General features: G+C 48.0%; 1 protein-coding gene across 1 annotated transcript; it reads right to left on the reverse strand.

Moving 5' to 3' along the window:
• Positions 1-10,114: 10,114 nt before the first annotated feature.
• Spaca3 (sperm acrosome associated 3) lies at positions 10,115-14,852 on the reverse strand. Its single transcript, XM_041663813.1, has 4 exons — positions 14,600-14,852; positions 13,730-13,888; positions 13,296-13,374; positions 10,115-10,181 (listed from the first exon to the last, which is right to left on the reverse strand). Exons 1-4 carry the CDS (start codon positions 14,784-14,786, stop codon positions 10,115-10,117), a joined length of 492 nt encoding a protein of 163 aa, XP_041519747.1. The 5' UTR covers positions 14,787-14,852.
• Positions 14,853-15,073: the final 221 nt, after the last annotated feature.

The raw sequence follows: 15,073 nt of genomic DNA on the forward strand, positions 1-15,073 counted from the left end.
GGCCACATCTGTCTTGCCTTTTCTCCGCATCTAGTTTTCTGTCTCTGAGAGCGCAGGAAAGCCTCAGAGCTGCCAGCCAAAGCTACGGAGAATGTGTTTGCAAGGTTCATCGACCGTGCTTCCTTTTCAAGGTGTGCGCACTGTGTGTTTTATCCTAATCTAAGCCAGGACTTAATCAGCTGTCTACATGATCCACTAACAGGTCAAATCCTGTGTTCTGCAGGACACCACCGAATGTAAGTGTTGTTTAAAAGGGAGAGACAGAAGCTACCCATGGCAGAAAGCCCTAACAAAGAGACCTTCCAGGGCGCCTCGCTCTGCCGCCCTGAGTTCTCCCAACCCTGTCTGTGAGTTCAGGTGAGACACAGAGCCAATGTGGCCTCTCACCGGTCACCATCTGACCCTCTCTCATGCCCAATTCTTACCCCAGGGAACTGACCTGCCTTGTCCCTGCATCAGTCACATTTGAAGCATGTGACTCCAAAGAGGATATCCAAATGAGACACGGGTTGAAGGTGCCGTTGCTGGTCACAGGTGCATGCTCACCCTTTGAAGCCTCTGAGTGGCAAATGGGAGCTTCTTGTTTGGGCAGAATCACACCTTGCTGGTTCCATGGTGACGGTTCCTCTAGGCTAGGTTTTGCCTTCCAGCCACAAAGCCCCAGCACTCCTAAGTCAGGGTCTGCCCAGTACTGGAGACAGGTCTGATGCACCTTGAGTCTCCCCCCCCCCATGTGCGTATTCATGGACAGAACCCGTCAGAACAGGGGTTCCGGTTCTAGTCTCTACTCTGTATCATTCTCTCCCCTACCCCTCACCACACTGTGATTTCTCCAGCCTGTTGAGTTGAAGAGTTGTCTGCAACTGTGGCCCATGAGCCTCTCCTCTCAGTAGCTGATGGTGGCGACACTCTCACCCTCTCTGGGCTCTCTCCCTTGATTTGAGGATGATCATAGTTTCCCTATGTGAAGGGAAGGTGCCGGATCAGGTCATGTCTGGCATGAGACCCCTTCAGATTCCAAGCACAGTGGCCGTACTATCTGCCACCAGCTGGAACAAGTTCTATATATACACCTGTCACATGCATAAGCCTGGCCAGGAGGAGGTGATGGAAACTGCAAGAACAGGTAGGAAAGTGTTCTGCTGCAATGCCCACCCCCACACTAACATGTACCCAGACTCTCACCGTGGTTGCCTGAACTCTTAACCATTCTTAAGAAGGCAGAACGGCTCATCTGGAAAGTTTCCTGTGTTGTTTTCTATTGTGGAGGCAGTAAGTCACTAATAGCATAGTGTCATTTAACACAATGTATCATCTTACTCTCCTGGGAGGTCTGGCACCCGTCTCACTGGGCTGAAGTGACAAGATTGCATTTCTTTCTTGAAGCTGGGGGTGGAGGGAGGACGACGACGACACCTCATTCAGCCTCTAGAGGCCCACCATGTTTCTCGACTCATGGCCCCTTCCTGCTTATTTCAGGTTATCTAGGGCTGCTCCGTCTTCTCCCATCGCAGGACCCTCTATATCACATTTCCCTCCAACCCTGACCTCCCTCCCTCTGCCCTCTTTCGCTTTTAAAGGCATTCTGTGGCTCCATTGGGCCCACCAGGCAATCCAGGACAACCTGCTCCATCGCAAAGTTATTCCCTCCGGCACATCTGTGAAGCTCTTTTTACTATCTAGGGTCATGAGTTCTAGTGATCAGATTGGAAACATCTTCATGGGGAATTATTCTGCCTGTTGGGTCACATAGCCTAACGCCCTCATTTTTCTCAATGAATAAACCCAACTGGGGTGGGAGAGACTGACTTGGGTCACCCACAGAATGAGCAACTGTGTCAAGATGTACCCCTCAGCTCCCAGACTCCCAGCCCTGTTTGCAGACCTACCATGATGACTTGCTTAAAGCACAAAGGGCCAAACGTGATTTTTCTTTCAGTCTTTGCCAGACCAAGGAACTCTCTCCTGAGACAAACTCACCCCTCCCTTCACTCAGCTGGGAAGTGTCCCACTGGTGGCTGAACTGTGGAAGGACAGGGGTCTGAAGGCTGGCCTCAGACTTGCTTCCATCAGTGACAGGAACAAAGTGAAATGCCTGTTTGGATATCTAGGAGCCTGTCTGATGCCTCTGCCTTCTTCCAATTTAACAACTTCATACATTTTTAAAAACTGATAACTGAAGATGCTATTTGAACTGCTTCAATGGATTTCTAGCTTCCTTCCAGGAAAAATATAAATCAGGGAGAGGGATCATTTTGTGATGGGGCAAAGACTGTTCAGACACATTTATATTACTCTGGGCCTCACACGTCTATGTAGCCTTTCCAATTAGGGGGTTCTGGCTTCGTTCAGTTTAGGGTAAGTCTATATACTTAACCTATTTAAATATTTATATACATACATGTGTGTGTGTGTACACACACACATATAAAATTCAAAAAAGCAAAGCAATTCAGGTATCAATCGTTAACAAAAGATAGTCTAAATTCCAGTAAGTGACAAGGCGTTTATATTGCTGTCATTTCAAACAAGTGTCCTAAGAAATGTATATACAGATGTTTTCTGAGTGATCATCAGGGAGTGTCGGGTGTGTAGAGGACGCTCAAGCAATGTCACAGTCAAAGGGATCACTGAAAACAACACAAAGACTTGAAGTTGAGAACAGTCCCATGGCCCCATCTCAAGGCTGGATTCTCAGTGGCCTTGGAGGCTGAGATAAGTTGATTAATGAGTGGCCCGCGGCCTCACAGACAGAGAGTCTAGGAGGCGGCTATAGTCAGTGGAGCAAAAGGAATGAGTCCTTCTGTGTGCATCCAAGCTGTGCCAAGGACCGCACTGGCTGCACACAGGCTGTGGCTTTGTTGTTTTTGGCAAAGTCACCAGAGTTATTTTATTTTCCTCTCTCCAGATTGAAGCTATTTTTGTGGCTGTTTTAACTGTGAGCATGCCTAGAGAGTAGCTTCTAGTGTGACAATCACAAATGAGAGACTTGAGTCCCCTGAGGGTCCAGCTCCTAGTAAGCTAGGGGTGGCAATGGGATCCTGCGGCCCACAAGTGTGGGCTTGCCAGGTGATATGTTCCTTCCAGGAAGCTGGGCTCAGCCCATCTGGGCAGAGAGGTCCAAGGAGAAGCCTGGTGACCTCGTCCTTCACAGACTTGAAACCTGTAGTTCTTGGAATGTGCAGCCAAGGGTCCCTGTAGGCCCCAGTGACTGGATTCCTCAGAGAGAAGAAAGGGGCTTCAGAGAGATCAAAGAGATCAAAGAATTCCTTCCGCAGGAGAGTTCTGCCATCCCGATCCACATAATGGGGGCCGTCCCCATCCTGCATGGAGCAAGCTTCCTGGCAAAGTGGAGGAACAGGAAGACAAACAAGAGGCCAACAGCCAAAACATGAAGAACACAGGCCCACCGTTCATTCACCTCAACTGCTGTGTACCAGGCGTTTGCCCTCATGACGTTTATAGTCTGAATGGAAACACTGACAAACATACAGGTAGATCTGGGTTTCAGGTGAAGGGGCGTGAAGTGAGGTATAAGCCAGGTCCCAGTTAGAATAGGCAGAGTTCAGGAGACTGGACCAAGTAAAGGACTCCAAAGAGAGACATGAAAGGGAGAAATGAACATGCGTGCGCACATGTGCACGCAAGTACATAAGATCCTTTTTCCATGTTTTTTTTTTCTTTTTGCTTCTTGAAGCGTATTGATTCTTAATCTTGTTTGGATCACTGTGTCATTTTAGATAAAGTGAAAGCTATGAATCCCCCTCCCAGGAAAAATTTTCATGGCCATGAGGCTGGGCTCAAGGCATAAGCCCTGAAGCCCATCTGTGGCCCTCCATGGCTCCACGGATGCTGCCCATCATCTAGAAAGTGCTGACTGATTTCCAAAAGAGCCCACATAGCACACAAAAGAGAAGATGTTTCTTCTCCCCGAATGGCATAATGACGGTCGTTTTTCAATTTGCGGAAGGGAAAACAAAGGATAGGGTTTGATCGATTTCAATTTTTTTTCCTCCTTAATTTTTTTAACACTTTGACCCCTGCTGCCGTTCGTGAATGGAGCCTGTTCTCACAGATGGCATCGCGAATGAGTGAGCAGAAAATGAACACGCACAGGAAAACTCAGAAATGGGATTTTATAAAATCAGTTTATGCGTGTGGTGATGCTAAGGGCTGGAGAGACCCGAATACATGAACAGCAACTGTAACACCTGCTTTACAGATGTGCTCACAGCCTGGATGCTAGAGGAAGAGGGAAGCAAGAACGTGATGTTCTTGGACGGCCATTGAAGTTTGTCGTGCCCTTGCTCATTTGCTTTTTTAAAAGCAGGGATCCTGTCTTAATAGAGTTTCAAGTTCTGTGATAAGACATCATGACCCAAAGCAACTTGTGTAGAAAAGGGTTTATTTCACCTTGCATGTCCCAGTCCCGGTCCCAGTCCATCATAAAGAAAGTCAAGGCAGAACCCTGGAGGCAGGAGCTGATGCAAAGACCATGGAGAAATACTGCTTACTGGTTTGGGGCTTCATGGCTTGTTCAGTCTGCTTTCTAATAGGACTCAGGACCACCAGCCCAAGAATGCACTGGCTCCTGCGGGGGCCCCTCCCCCATCAATCATTAATCAGGATAATACTCTCACAGACTTGCCTAAAGGCCAATTTTATGGGGGCATTTCCTCAGCTGTGGTTCTGTCTTCTCTGGTAACTCTAGCTTGTGTCCGATTGACACAAAACTAGCCAGCACAGATGCGAAACTTGTGTGATTGTTCATAGAAAATTCCACACCCTGAGAATGAATGCCGTGAGTGGTGCAGGGAGGTGGGATTTGGATGTCTGCACACTAATGTTCTCTGTGCCACATTCATTTGCCCAGTTTACCACCATGGTGAGCCACACTTTGGCTAATGGCAAAGAAAATCCTGCTTCGAATCTGAGCCATTCTAGTATGGAATGGGGACACCTACCAAGTGTGACACTCTTTCCACACTCCACAGAAACCTGCCACTTTTTCCAGCTCGCTTTCTTCACACCCTCTCCTCTCTCTCTGTTGACTGAGGTTTTCTGTCCCACCAAGTGCCACATCCATTTAGTCACCAAGAAACACATAGAGGTCTACATTAACTATAAACTGATTAGCCTATTAGTTCAAGCTTCTTATTAACTCTTATATATTAGCCCATAATTCTTGTCTGTGTTAGCCACGTGGCTTGGTACCTTTTTCGGCAAGGCAGTCACATCTTGCTTGCTCTGTGTCTGGCTGATGGCTACAGACAGAAACCTTCCTCTTCCCATAATTCTCATTGCCATACCTCTACTTCCTGCCTGGTGGCTGTTGCCCTGTCTATACTTCCTGCCTGGCCACTGACCAATCAGCGTTTTATTAAAAATAATACAAGTGACGGGGTACAGACCATTGTACCACAGCATCTCTCCTTCTCAGCAAATAGTGAGAAGAATACAGTGCAGGTCTCCAGGTAGGTAGGGCCTGTGGCACCCACTGCGCCCCCCCCCCCCCAGGTGCTGGAGCTCAGGAAAGCACACAAGGAGTAATTTCTTTTCCAAGGTCAGATTGCTGACTAGAGTGGAAGCCCATTGCTCCAGCTCTGGCCAGATCATGCTGGGTTCTTTCAGCTGCCATACTGACAGATATGGCTGAGCAGGCAGAGGGTCTGACTCAGGTAAAGAGCAGTTAGAGTGATCTGGAGAGGCAGGGAAACTTCCCAAGACGGCTCAGGAGAAGTGATATCCACTGGAAGGAAAGCAGAGGCCTGGCACACAGGTAGTTCTTAGCAACACCGTTGAATGAATCACGGCTTTATGAAAGGTGTCAGGACCCATTCATTCTCTCCTTCAGCAAACAACAACTGAGTGCTTCCCCAGTCATTCATTCACACACCAACTGGGCCTTCAACAGGCTCATCCATTCGTTGAGTCCTCTGCTGGACTGTTCTAAATGCTGGAGACAAAAGAAACGCATGAAGTTTCTTCCCTCATGGTGCTTGCAATCTAATAGAAGAAACTGGAGGTGTCTGTATATGTGTCTATGTGCATGTCTGTGAGTGGGGTCTGTGTCTGTGTGTCTGTGGGCGTCTGTGGGTATTTTCAGATGTGCAAGAAGTCACTGTTGATAGTGAGAATGGTAAGGTGGTGACAAGGGAGAGTGAGGGGCCTCCTTCCGCTCTGGTTGTCAGAGAGTCAGTCCGAGGAGGGGAGATCTCCATCATTTTAAGTTCAGACAAAAGAAAGCTAGTCTCTCACTGAAAACTCTAATGAAATGACCTGCCTGGGAGCTGCCGAGCTCCTGTAGCTTATTGCACCCAAAGCAGAGCTGGTGAGTGGGAGTCTGAAGAACAATGAGGAAGGAGTGAGAAAGAGGGCTGATCTCAGGAACTAGCTGCCAGGACTCACCGCCATTGGATCAGTGTTTCTCAACCTCCCAAACGCAGTGACCCTTTATTCCAGTTCCCCACACACACACACCCGCCATACAATTATTTTTGTCACTACTTCATAATTGTAATTTTGCTACTTTTATGAGTCATAATGTAAATAACTGATATGCAGGATATCCGTTAAGTGACGCCAGTAAAAGGGTTCGTCCCTAAAGGGGTTGTGACCCACAGTTTGAGAATCCCTGCGTTGGGGCAGAAGTTCAAAGGAGTTGAGGTAGCTCTGGACTGGTCAGCTGAGTCCTCCTATACCAAGAAACAGCTTGGGTTTCAAGCTGAGAGTGAGAAAAGACACAGCGCTCAGAACCTGTGACAAGAGAAGAGAGAGCAGTGGGAGGAGACGCAGTAGCATGAAACAAGGTGAAAGGCAGGGACATTTTCTGGAAGCCATCACATCTGACCCAGTGGAGAGAGAGGAGGGCTTGATTGGACACATCTGAGTGTGGGAAGAAGGTGGGACAGTCCACAGCTTTTGAGATCAGAGGCTGAAAAATGCCTGCCACACAAGCGTAGGAACCACATTTAATCTCCAGAACCCACATTTACAAAAAAAAACAAAAAACAAAAACAAAAATACAAATGAAAACAAGCTGGTCACAGGGGTACATATCTGTAACCCTAACGCTGGAGAAGCAGAGACAGGAAGATCCCTGGAGCCCAATAACCAGCCCATATCCTAGTCAATGAGTTCCAGGCCAGTAAGAGACCCTGCTGCAAAAAAAAGAAAGAAAAGAAAAGAAGGAAGGAAGGAAGGAAGGAAGGAAGGAAGAAAGGAAGGAAGGAAGGAAGGAAGGAGAGAGAGAGGAGAGAGAGAGAGAGAGAGAGAGAGAGAGAGAGAGAGAGAACAGTGTCTGAGGAGCACCCCCAAGGTTAACTTCTGACCTCCACATGTACCTTCACACACATACAGGCACACACACACACACACACACACACACACACACACGGGAGAGAGATGCACAATACAACAACAACAAGAGGTCAAGTAGACAAGCTTCCATGAGCAGAAGACTGTAGGGGCGAGTGGTCAGAAAATGGGGAAGCCCCACCTTGTAACCAGGGTACCTAACAGACCTGAACATTCTCTTAGGTTTGGGACCCAGTGCTCCTCTAGTTTCTGCTCTTAGGAGAGCTTGTGCACTGCCAGCCCTCACCATAAGCCAGACATTCATAACTTTGACCAGAGCACTCTTTCCTCGTTACGCCTTCTCCATCTCCACCTGCCCCCAGTCAACACCCTAGCCCGAGCCTCCAGGGTCCCCTTTCCCAGACCTGACACTGTTCAACCTTACTTGGAAGAGGCCTGAGGCCAGGATAGCAGTCTCCACATCCTTTTAAGAATTCTCCTCGCCGGGCGATGGTGGCGCACGCCTTTAATCCCAGCACTCGGGAGGCAGAGGTAGGCGGATCTCTGTGAGTTCGAGACCAGCCTGGTCTAGAGAGCTAGTTCCAGGACAGGCTCCAAAGCCACAGAGAAACCCTGTCTCGAAAAAACAAAAAAAAAAAACAAAAAAAAAAAAAAAAAAAAAAAAAAAAAAAAAAAAAAAGAATTCTCCTCTCACTTCCAGGAGCCCCATTTTACCCATTCCTGGGCTCTCTTCCCAGACTAACTGAATGAGGCCCACTGGAGCTATCAGGGAATGCAAGTACAGGCATCTGAAGCTATAGCATCCAACATAGAGGAGACCTGGATCTCTGAGCATCAGCTCCCTTGTCCGTGTATGGTGACTGTATACACTCAGGAGGTCAGAGTGACTTGGGTACAAAATGTCCTTCCCTGAATCTGTGTCCTTATCTACAGAATGAGAGGATAGTGGTGCCCACATCATTATTATTGTCCCCAGGTATAAATCAGATAATGCATGGCACATGGTCAGCACAGGGTATTTGTGTGATTTAATTGATCTATTAGTCATCAATGTCACCTCTTAGCAAGATGTTTTATCACTGTCCACTTGGATAAACAGCTCCCTTGTTTTATCATTCATTGACCAGTCGCAAATGGAAACGGATCTATTTCATCAATTGTAGGTTCTCAGCCACTCCTCCAGTATTTGTCAGCAGTTTAGGGAAAGGGAACATTGGCTGACATCCCCCTAGGAGCCATTAACCATGCCTCAACTCACAGTTTACACAGAATCCAGTGAAAACCCTTGTAGAAGATGCTACAGTCTAAACTCAAGACTCATTCTTCTTACACGTCATCCTCCCATCACCTCTATTGCGGCACTGGCTAATTTTATGTCAACTTGGCACAGACTAGAATCATCTGGGAGGAGGGAATCCCAACGGAGAAAATGCCTCCTTAAGACTGGGCTGTGGGCAAGCCTGTAGAGCATTTTTTTTTATTAGTGGTGATGGATGTAGGAGGTCCAAGCCCTTTGTGGGAAGGACCATGGTACTGGTTTCTATAAGAAAGCAGGCTGAGCAAGCCGTGAGGAGTAAGCCAGTAAGCAGCCCCCCTCCATGGCCTCTGCATCAGCTCCTGCCTTGCCTGAGTTCCTGTCCTGGCTTCCTTCAGTGATGAACCATGATAAGGAAGTGTAAGCCCAATAAACCATTCCCTCCCCTAGTTGCTTTTGGTCATGTTTCTTCCTCACAATAGCAGCCCTAACTACGACAACTGCTATTCTAGCCATCTCAAGACTGCCTGCCTTGCTTCTTTAAATACAGATGTCCCTGGTACCTGAGACAGGTCCTGCCAGTGAGGGCAGTGCTGCCTTCCTCAGAACTTCCCACATACTGGGAAAGGCACTCTGCGTTTTGCTGCCCTCTAAACCCACTGGCAAGCTCCACTCCATCTTCCAGCCTCCTACGGGTAGGCAGAGCCTTATGACTTTCTCTTATAAGAAGTGACTAGTTATTAATAGTGCCACTTGAATCTCCTGCCTCTAGAGGGCACTAAAGAGCAAGGTGACCAATAAAGCAAGACACACACACCCAGAGATACATACATACACCCTCACAACAACGGCACCTACGACGATGAGAGTGGACAGAACTTAGGGACGGGACACACCCCTGTGGCTCTTCATCTACAGTCACTCTGCATCACCTCATGACCATGGGATATGAGGAGACATCAGAGTGGCTACAGCTACAGAACTACAGAAAGTAAGCGGCTCCAAGGATCTTTCCAAATATGCCAGGGGTTCCCAACACCAGACTTTTCTAGGTTTGCCAGGTAAAAATACAGACGTTCCCAATTAAATTTGAATTTCATATACCCAAGTAGGTTCTTTCAATATTAGTATGAGCCATACAATATTTGAATCATACATGCATATTAAAGTTACTCGTGTAGCTGAAATCCAAATTTAACTAATCCAAATTAACCCTATTTTTTTCTCTGTTTTGGCTTTTGCTAAATACGGTGACTCTAAACCCAAACTCTGTCAGATATGGGGAAGGTAGGTACTGACCTTATCCCCTTTTGTGATGGGCATTTTGGAGTCCACCTGAAACCAAGCCCAGGTGGGCATGTGAGGTGAGACAAGAGGAGGCTCTGGCTCCAGCTGGGTGCCTGCAGACCTGCAGAACGCTGGGGAACATCTTACACATCAAGTTAGACTTTTATTAGTTGGCTTGTCTTCCCAAGCCTGTATCAGGAACAGAGCCACACTTCCCAGTCAGCGGTGTGTGGCTTGGTCCATCCAGAGAGGATCTTAGAAGTCACAGCCATCCACCCAGTCACTGAGGTCCTTTCCCTGGCAGTGATGCCTCCAGGCTTCCCTGTGGGTAGAAAACAAGGAGGAAAAGAATCCACGTTAGCAGCCAGGTGGTGGTGGTGCACACCTTTAATCCCAGGGATCAGGAGGCAGAGGCTGGCTCTGTGTGCTTGAGGCCAGTCTAGTCAACCACAGCTACGCGGAGAAACCCTGTCTCTGACCCCCTACACACACACACACAGCCAGCCTAGACAACCACAGCTACACAGAGAAACCCTGTCTCTGACCCCCCCCACACACACACACAAAATCCACATTAACATCATCCCTTGGTGCTATTCAGAGAGCAGGAAAGGTACCGGACTCTAAACTGAAGAGAAGCAAGGTTGCTGAGGCTAAGCAAGGGACTAAGAGGATGGGAAGCAACAAATAAACTGAGCTAACCTAGAGGAGGTGGTTTTTAAGAAAGAGAGTAGCTGTTAAAAGTCAATATCTAGCTGCCTTATTTTACCATTGAAGATACAAACTAGTATGTTCAAGCTTACCCGTGTCCTCGTCAAAGGGCTAGGAGCTGGAATCTGGAGACTAGGCACAAAGCTCCTTTCCTACACCCAAGCACTTCTGGAGACAGTAAGACCACCGTGTATGTGTACAGCCCTTCACAGTCTACATACCACCATGCCCTTCACCCACTTATAACTTCTTCCCTCCTGTCCCCAGCTGGCCTAGAGGTCAATTGGGTCAATATTATCTCCTCTATTTTCCTAAGGAAAAACTTGGGCTGTGATGTACACTTATCCACCCAGGGTACACGGCTGTATGCACATTCAGCATGTCTTGATTGCCAGCCTAGGTCTTTTCCTTGATTGACTACTATACTCCTCTTTTGGGACCATCCCCCCCCCAAGTGTGTGTGTGTGTGTGTGTGTGTGTGTGTGTGTGTGTGTGTGGTGTTAGGCTAGATATCAACCTAGATTGTCATTTCTCAGAAAGTGTTCACCTTGTCTTTTTTAGAGACAGGGTCTCTCACTGAACCTGGAACTAACTTACTAATTAGGCAAGGCTGGTTGGCCAGTGAGCCTCAAAACTCTGTCTCTACCTCTCTATGGTGGGATTACAAATGACCAGCTTTTAAACGTATGTTCTCGGTACCCAACTCGGGTCTTTACTCTTGCATGACAAGCAATTCTCATGGGCTTACCTGTCTTCCCAGTCCTATCACATCTGCTATCTTGAGGAAGATAAGAAAAGAACATAGGGTCCTAGAGCACAAAGTTCTCTGGAATCCCAAGGTGTGAAATCTAGTGTCCATTGTGATGTCAATGTCAAAGAGTCCAGTGATTAATAGTGCATCGGAAAGGCTTCTAAATAACTGTCAATAAAGACAGGTTGATTGTCTATTGCATTAGACTATAAGATACTTGAGGACACGGACAGGTCTCAGCTATCTCTGAAGCTCAGCATCTACCTGGACCTTGCAAACCTGCATCCCCAGTGCATGTGAGTGGACAGAAATGGACAGCCTTGCATCCCCAGTGCATCTGGGTAGACAGGAATGGACAGCCTTGCATTCCCAGTGCATCTGGGTAGACAGGAATGGACAGCCTGGCATCCCCAGTGCATGTGAGTAGACACGAATTGACAGCCGTGTATCTCCAGGGCTGCATCCAAGTGCATGTGAGTGGACAGGAATGGACAGCCTTGCATCCCCAGTGCATGGAAGTGGATAGGAATGGACAGCCTGGCATCCTCAGTGCATGGGAATGGACAGGAATAGACAGCCTTGCATCCCCAGTGCATGGGAGTGGACAGGAATAGACAGCATTGCATCCCCAGTGCATGGGAGTGGACAGGAATGGACAGCTCTGGACCTTCTGGACCCACTTCTTCCAATTAGCCTCAGACACTCAAGAGTCACCCATGCCAGGAATTTACTCCAAGTGTGTGACAGAGGTGTTCTTTGGTTTCACCTATTAGAACCAGGTCTTCAACTCTGCAGTAAGGGTACCAAGGCTGCAAGCTCTTGGAGTAACACCTGAGCTGACCTTGTCCCTTCCTGCTTTTATAAACACGCTCTGTGTCCTACAGAGCTGGCCTTACCCCAAACTCACTTCTTAGTGTTTCAACTATTCTCAGACCAACAAAGCAATGTCCATTTCAAGTACTGTTTCTGGAATATCTCAAGATTCAGTCATTTGCAAGCAGTGGTGGTGCATGCCTTTAATCCCAGCACTAGGGAGGCAGAGGCGGGTGGATCTTTGTGAGTTTGAGGCCAGCCTGGACTACAGAGCAAGTTCCAGGACAGGTTCCAAAGTTACACAGAGAGAACCTGTCTCAAAAAAACAAAAAGATTCAGTCCTTTACAGTGTCTCCTCTTTCTCTTAGATCATACCTCACCTACTCCTGAATCCCTTCCCGCCCCTTATATCTCTCTCTCTCTCTTGTATCCATCCCTGGTGCACCTGTCCCTCTCCAAATCCTATGTCTCACCTAGATTCCTACAAGAGCATCCAATAGATCCATCAATCCTTCCCCATCTTTATTTTCTCCTCCTTTCTTCTGCTCCAAGGTCTCCTAATGTTCTTTCCCTGGCCTCATTAGCTGCTATATCTGTCCATGGTCTGGGTGTTCCCCACCCCTGGAGTGGTTCACCTTTCCCAGAGTCTTCCCTGCCCTTCTGGTTTCTCCTTCATAAGCAAGAGCAGAGCGGAGGTTGGAAACACACATCAAAACAGTTTGGGCAACCGTGACACAGGTTGTATAAACCAGCCATCTAGGTCAGAGCCCGATGCTCAGACAACCTCCCCATTGTGAGGAGCCTTCAAAGAACATGTTTCTGGAAGTAGGTAAGAAAAAACAACTGAAAGAGGAAGGTTCCAGAGCCCTACCCATGATCCAAGCAAAGAACCTCGTCTACCATCTATTATACACCTTGAGTTTTTATATAAAATTTGGACTGAGATGTGTGGTCATGTGATTGCCAATGCTATCCTCCCTGGTTGTGTCATCCGGAATTATCTGGAGTCTCACAATTCCCAACACCGGTTGTAAGGTTTGGTTCATGAAGTCAAAGAAATGTGTTGCCTAGGATAAAGTGAATACTCATGGAAGGTCAGTTCCCTAATGTTACCCTCCAGTTCTGACTACAACTCCCACAATTCCAGTGGGGGTTACTCACCAGTAGCCCAGTCCCTGGGGCTCTTGAACTATCTTCATGACACAGATGACAGAATCCTTGAGATCTTGGCTTAACAAATCTGGGGTAGGAGGTTAGAAAACAATGAAGGGACAGAGAATGGGGTGCTATCTCTCTCTCTCTCTCTCTCTCTCTCTCTCTCACACACACACACACACACACACACACACGCACACCCCACTTCTGCATCTCTGGAAACACCACTCCCCTGTCTCTGAAGATGTCACCCTACCCCTCTCTCCCACAATCTTCCCTCTATCCCTGTAGCTCTAAGACCATCTCTCAGCCTAGACCCCAAATTGGATTCATAGCAGGCCTTCCATCCCCACTTGACCCTTATCCATCTCCTGGGGGATCTCTACCCAGAGACAAAGACAGGGAAAGAAAACTAAACTACAAAAAAGAGGCTAGCCCACCGGTGCAGTATAGCTGGCAAAGGTTGGGGCCATTCGGGATGAGAGTCTTGCACCACTTCCGGCTGTTGATCTGGAAAATGCCATTGTTGGTGCTTCCGTCAGCTTCGTGATCCACAGCAGCTGTATTGAAGCCACTTGTGTAGTAAGCAAGGCAGACCCCTACAAGGCACAGACACAGCTCTGAGGTCAGGTTCTTGGGCCACCACAGACAAAGGGTTCACAGATAAATTCCTAGACACTGGCTCCCTCAACACCATGGAGCCAACAACAGGTCTCCTTGCATCTACTTTTCAGATGGATCAGTCTAGAGGTCAAAGTGACTGCCCCAAAATTATATACAATTACCTCAAAGCAAGGGTCAGGACTATCAATCTTCCTACTCTCTCACTGTGCAGTATATAGAAAAGTTGGCTGCATTTGTTGAATGGATTTAGGAGAGCTAAACGTTTAGAGGCAAGATTAGGAAGACACAAGCAAGCTCTACAAAGGGGGGCAGGACTAGAGACAAGATGAATGTAGATGTGATTGGGCTTTACAGTCTCCTGAAAGTGCCTCTAGTCGGCAATATTATTGGTTTGCTCAGTTCGCCATCTAAGTTTCAGCAGGTGTATTTGTTCCTCATGATCAAGATGAAGTGTAATCTTCAAAGCTGCTGGTTCCTTTGACTTCCTGGCTAGCAGCAGGGATGGTTCTAATCTGCTTGCCTGCTGCTTGCCTAGGATGAGGTTAACTCAGAAGGTGGGTGCCGTCCCCCTCATTGGCTTCTGGTTTTACCAAGAAGGATTAAACTCAGAACGCCTCCTCTAAGGCCTTTGAATGAGTAGGAGGAAAGACAGACAAGGGAATGAGCTGAGGGAGAAGGGTTCTCACAATCAGCCAAGTTATATCCGCGATATCCATCCAGCCCAAAGTTATGCAGCTCTTTGGCCAGCTCACAACGACTGAAGACCTTGGCCTTGCTGGAGGCAAGCAGACAGCTGAGCAGATAGGCCAGGGCCAGCCAAGGGATCCCAGGCGGACACATCTGTCTTCTGGGAGCCCGGCTCCTATTTTCCATGCAGTGGAAGGTAGAGGGGGCTAAACTGTAAGATGGCAGACAGTTCACCAGCCCGGGGTCCAGACAGCTGCCCCTTGGAAGAAGAAAAGAAGGGCAGGGTTTGAGTGCACCTTGGGAAAGGAGAGAAAGGGCAGACAGAAGACAAGGCTCCATCCCCGATGGGACACCAGACATGCTCCTTGGACAAGGTTCCTGAAGCCCCACTCTAGGGATCTCCCTCCCAGCCCATCCCAGAATCAGGTCCCTCAGGTCACATCATGGAGCCCTCTCAAGTGGAAGGCACTCCT

Source organism: Microtus oregoni, unplaced genomic scaffold (genome assembly GCF_018167655.1).
Source record: "Microtus oregoni isolate MIOR12 unplaced genomic scaffold, Mior012 000015F_ref0000493, whole genome shotgun sequence".
In the NCBI taxonomy this organism is placed as follows: domain Eukaryota; kingdom Metazoa; phylum Chordata; class Mammalia; order Rodentia; family Cricetidae; genus Microtus; species Microtus oregoni.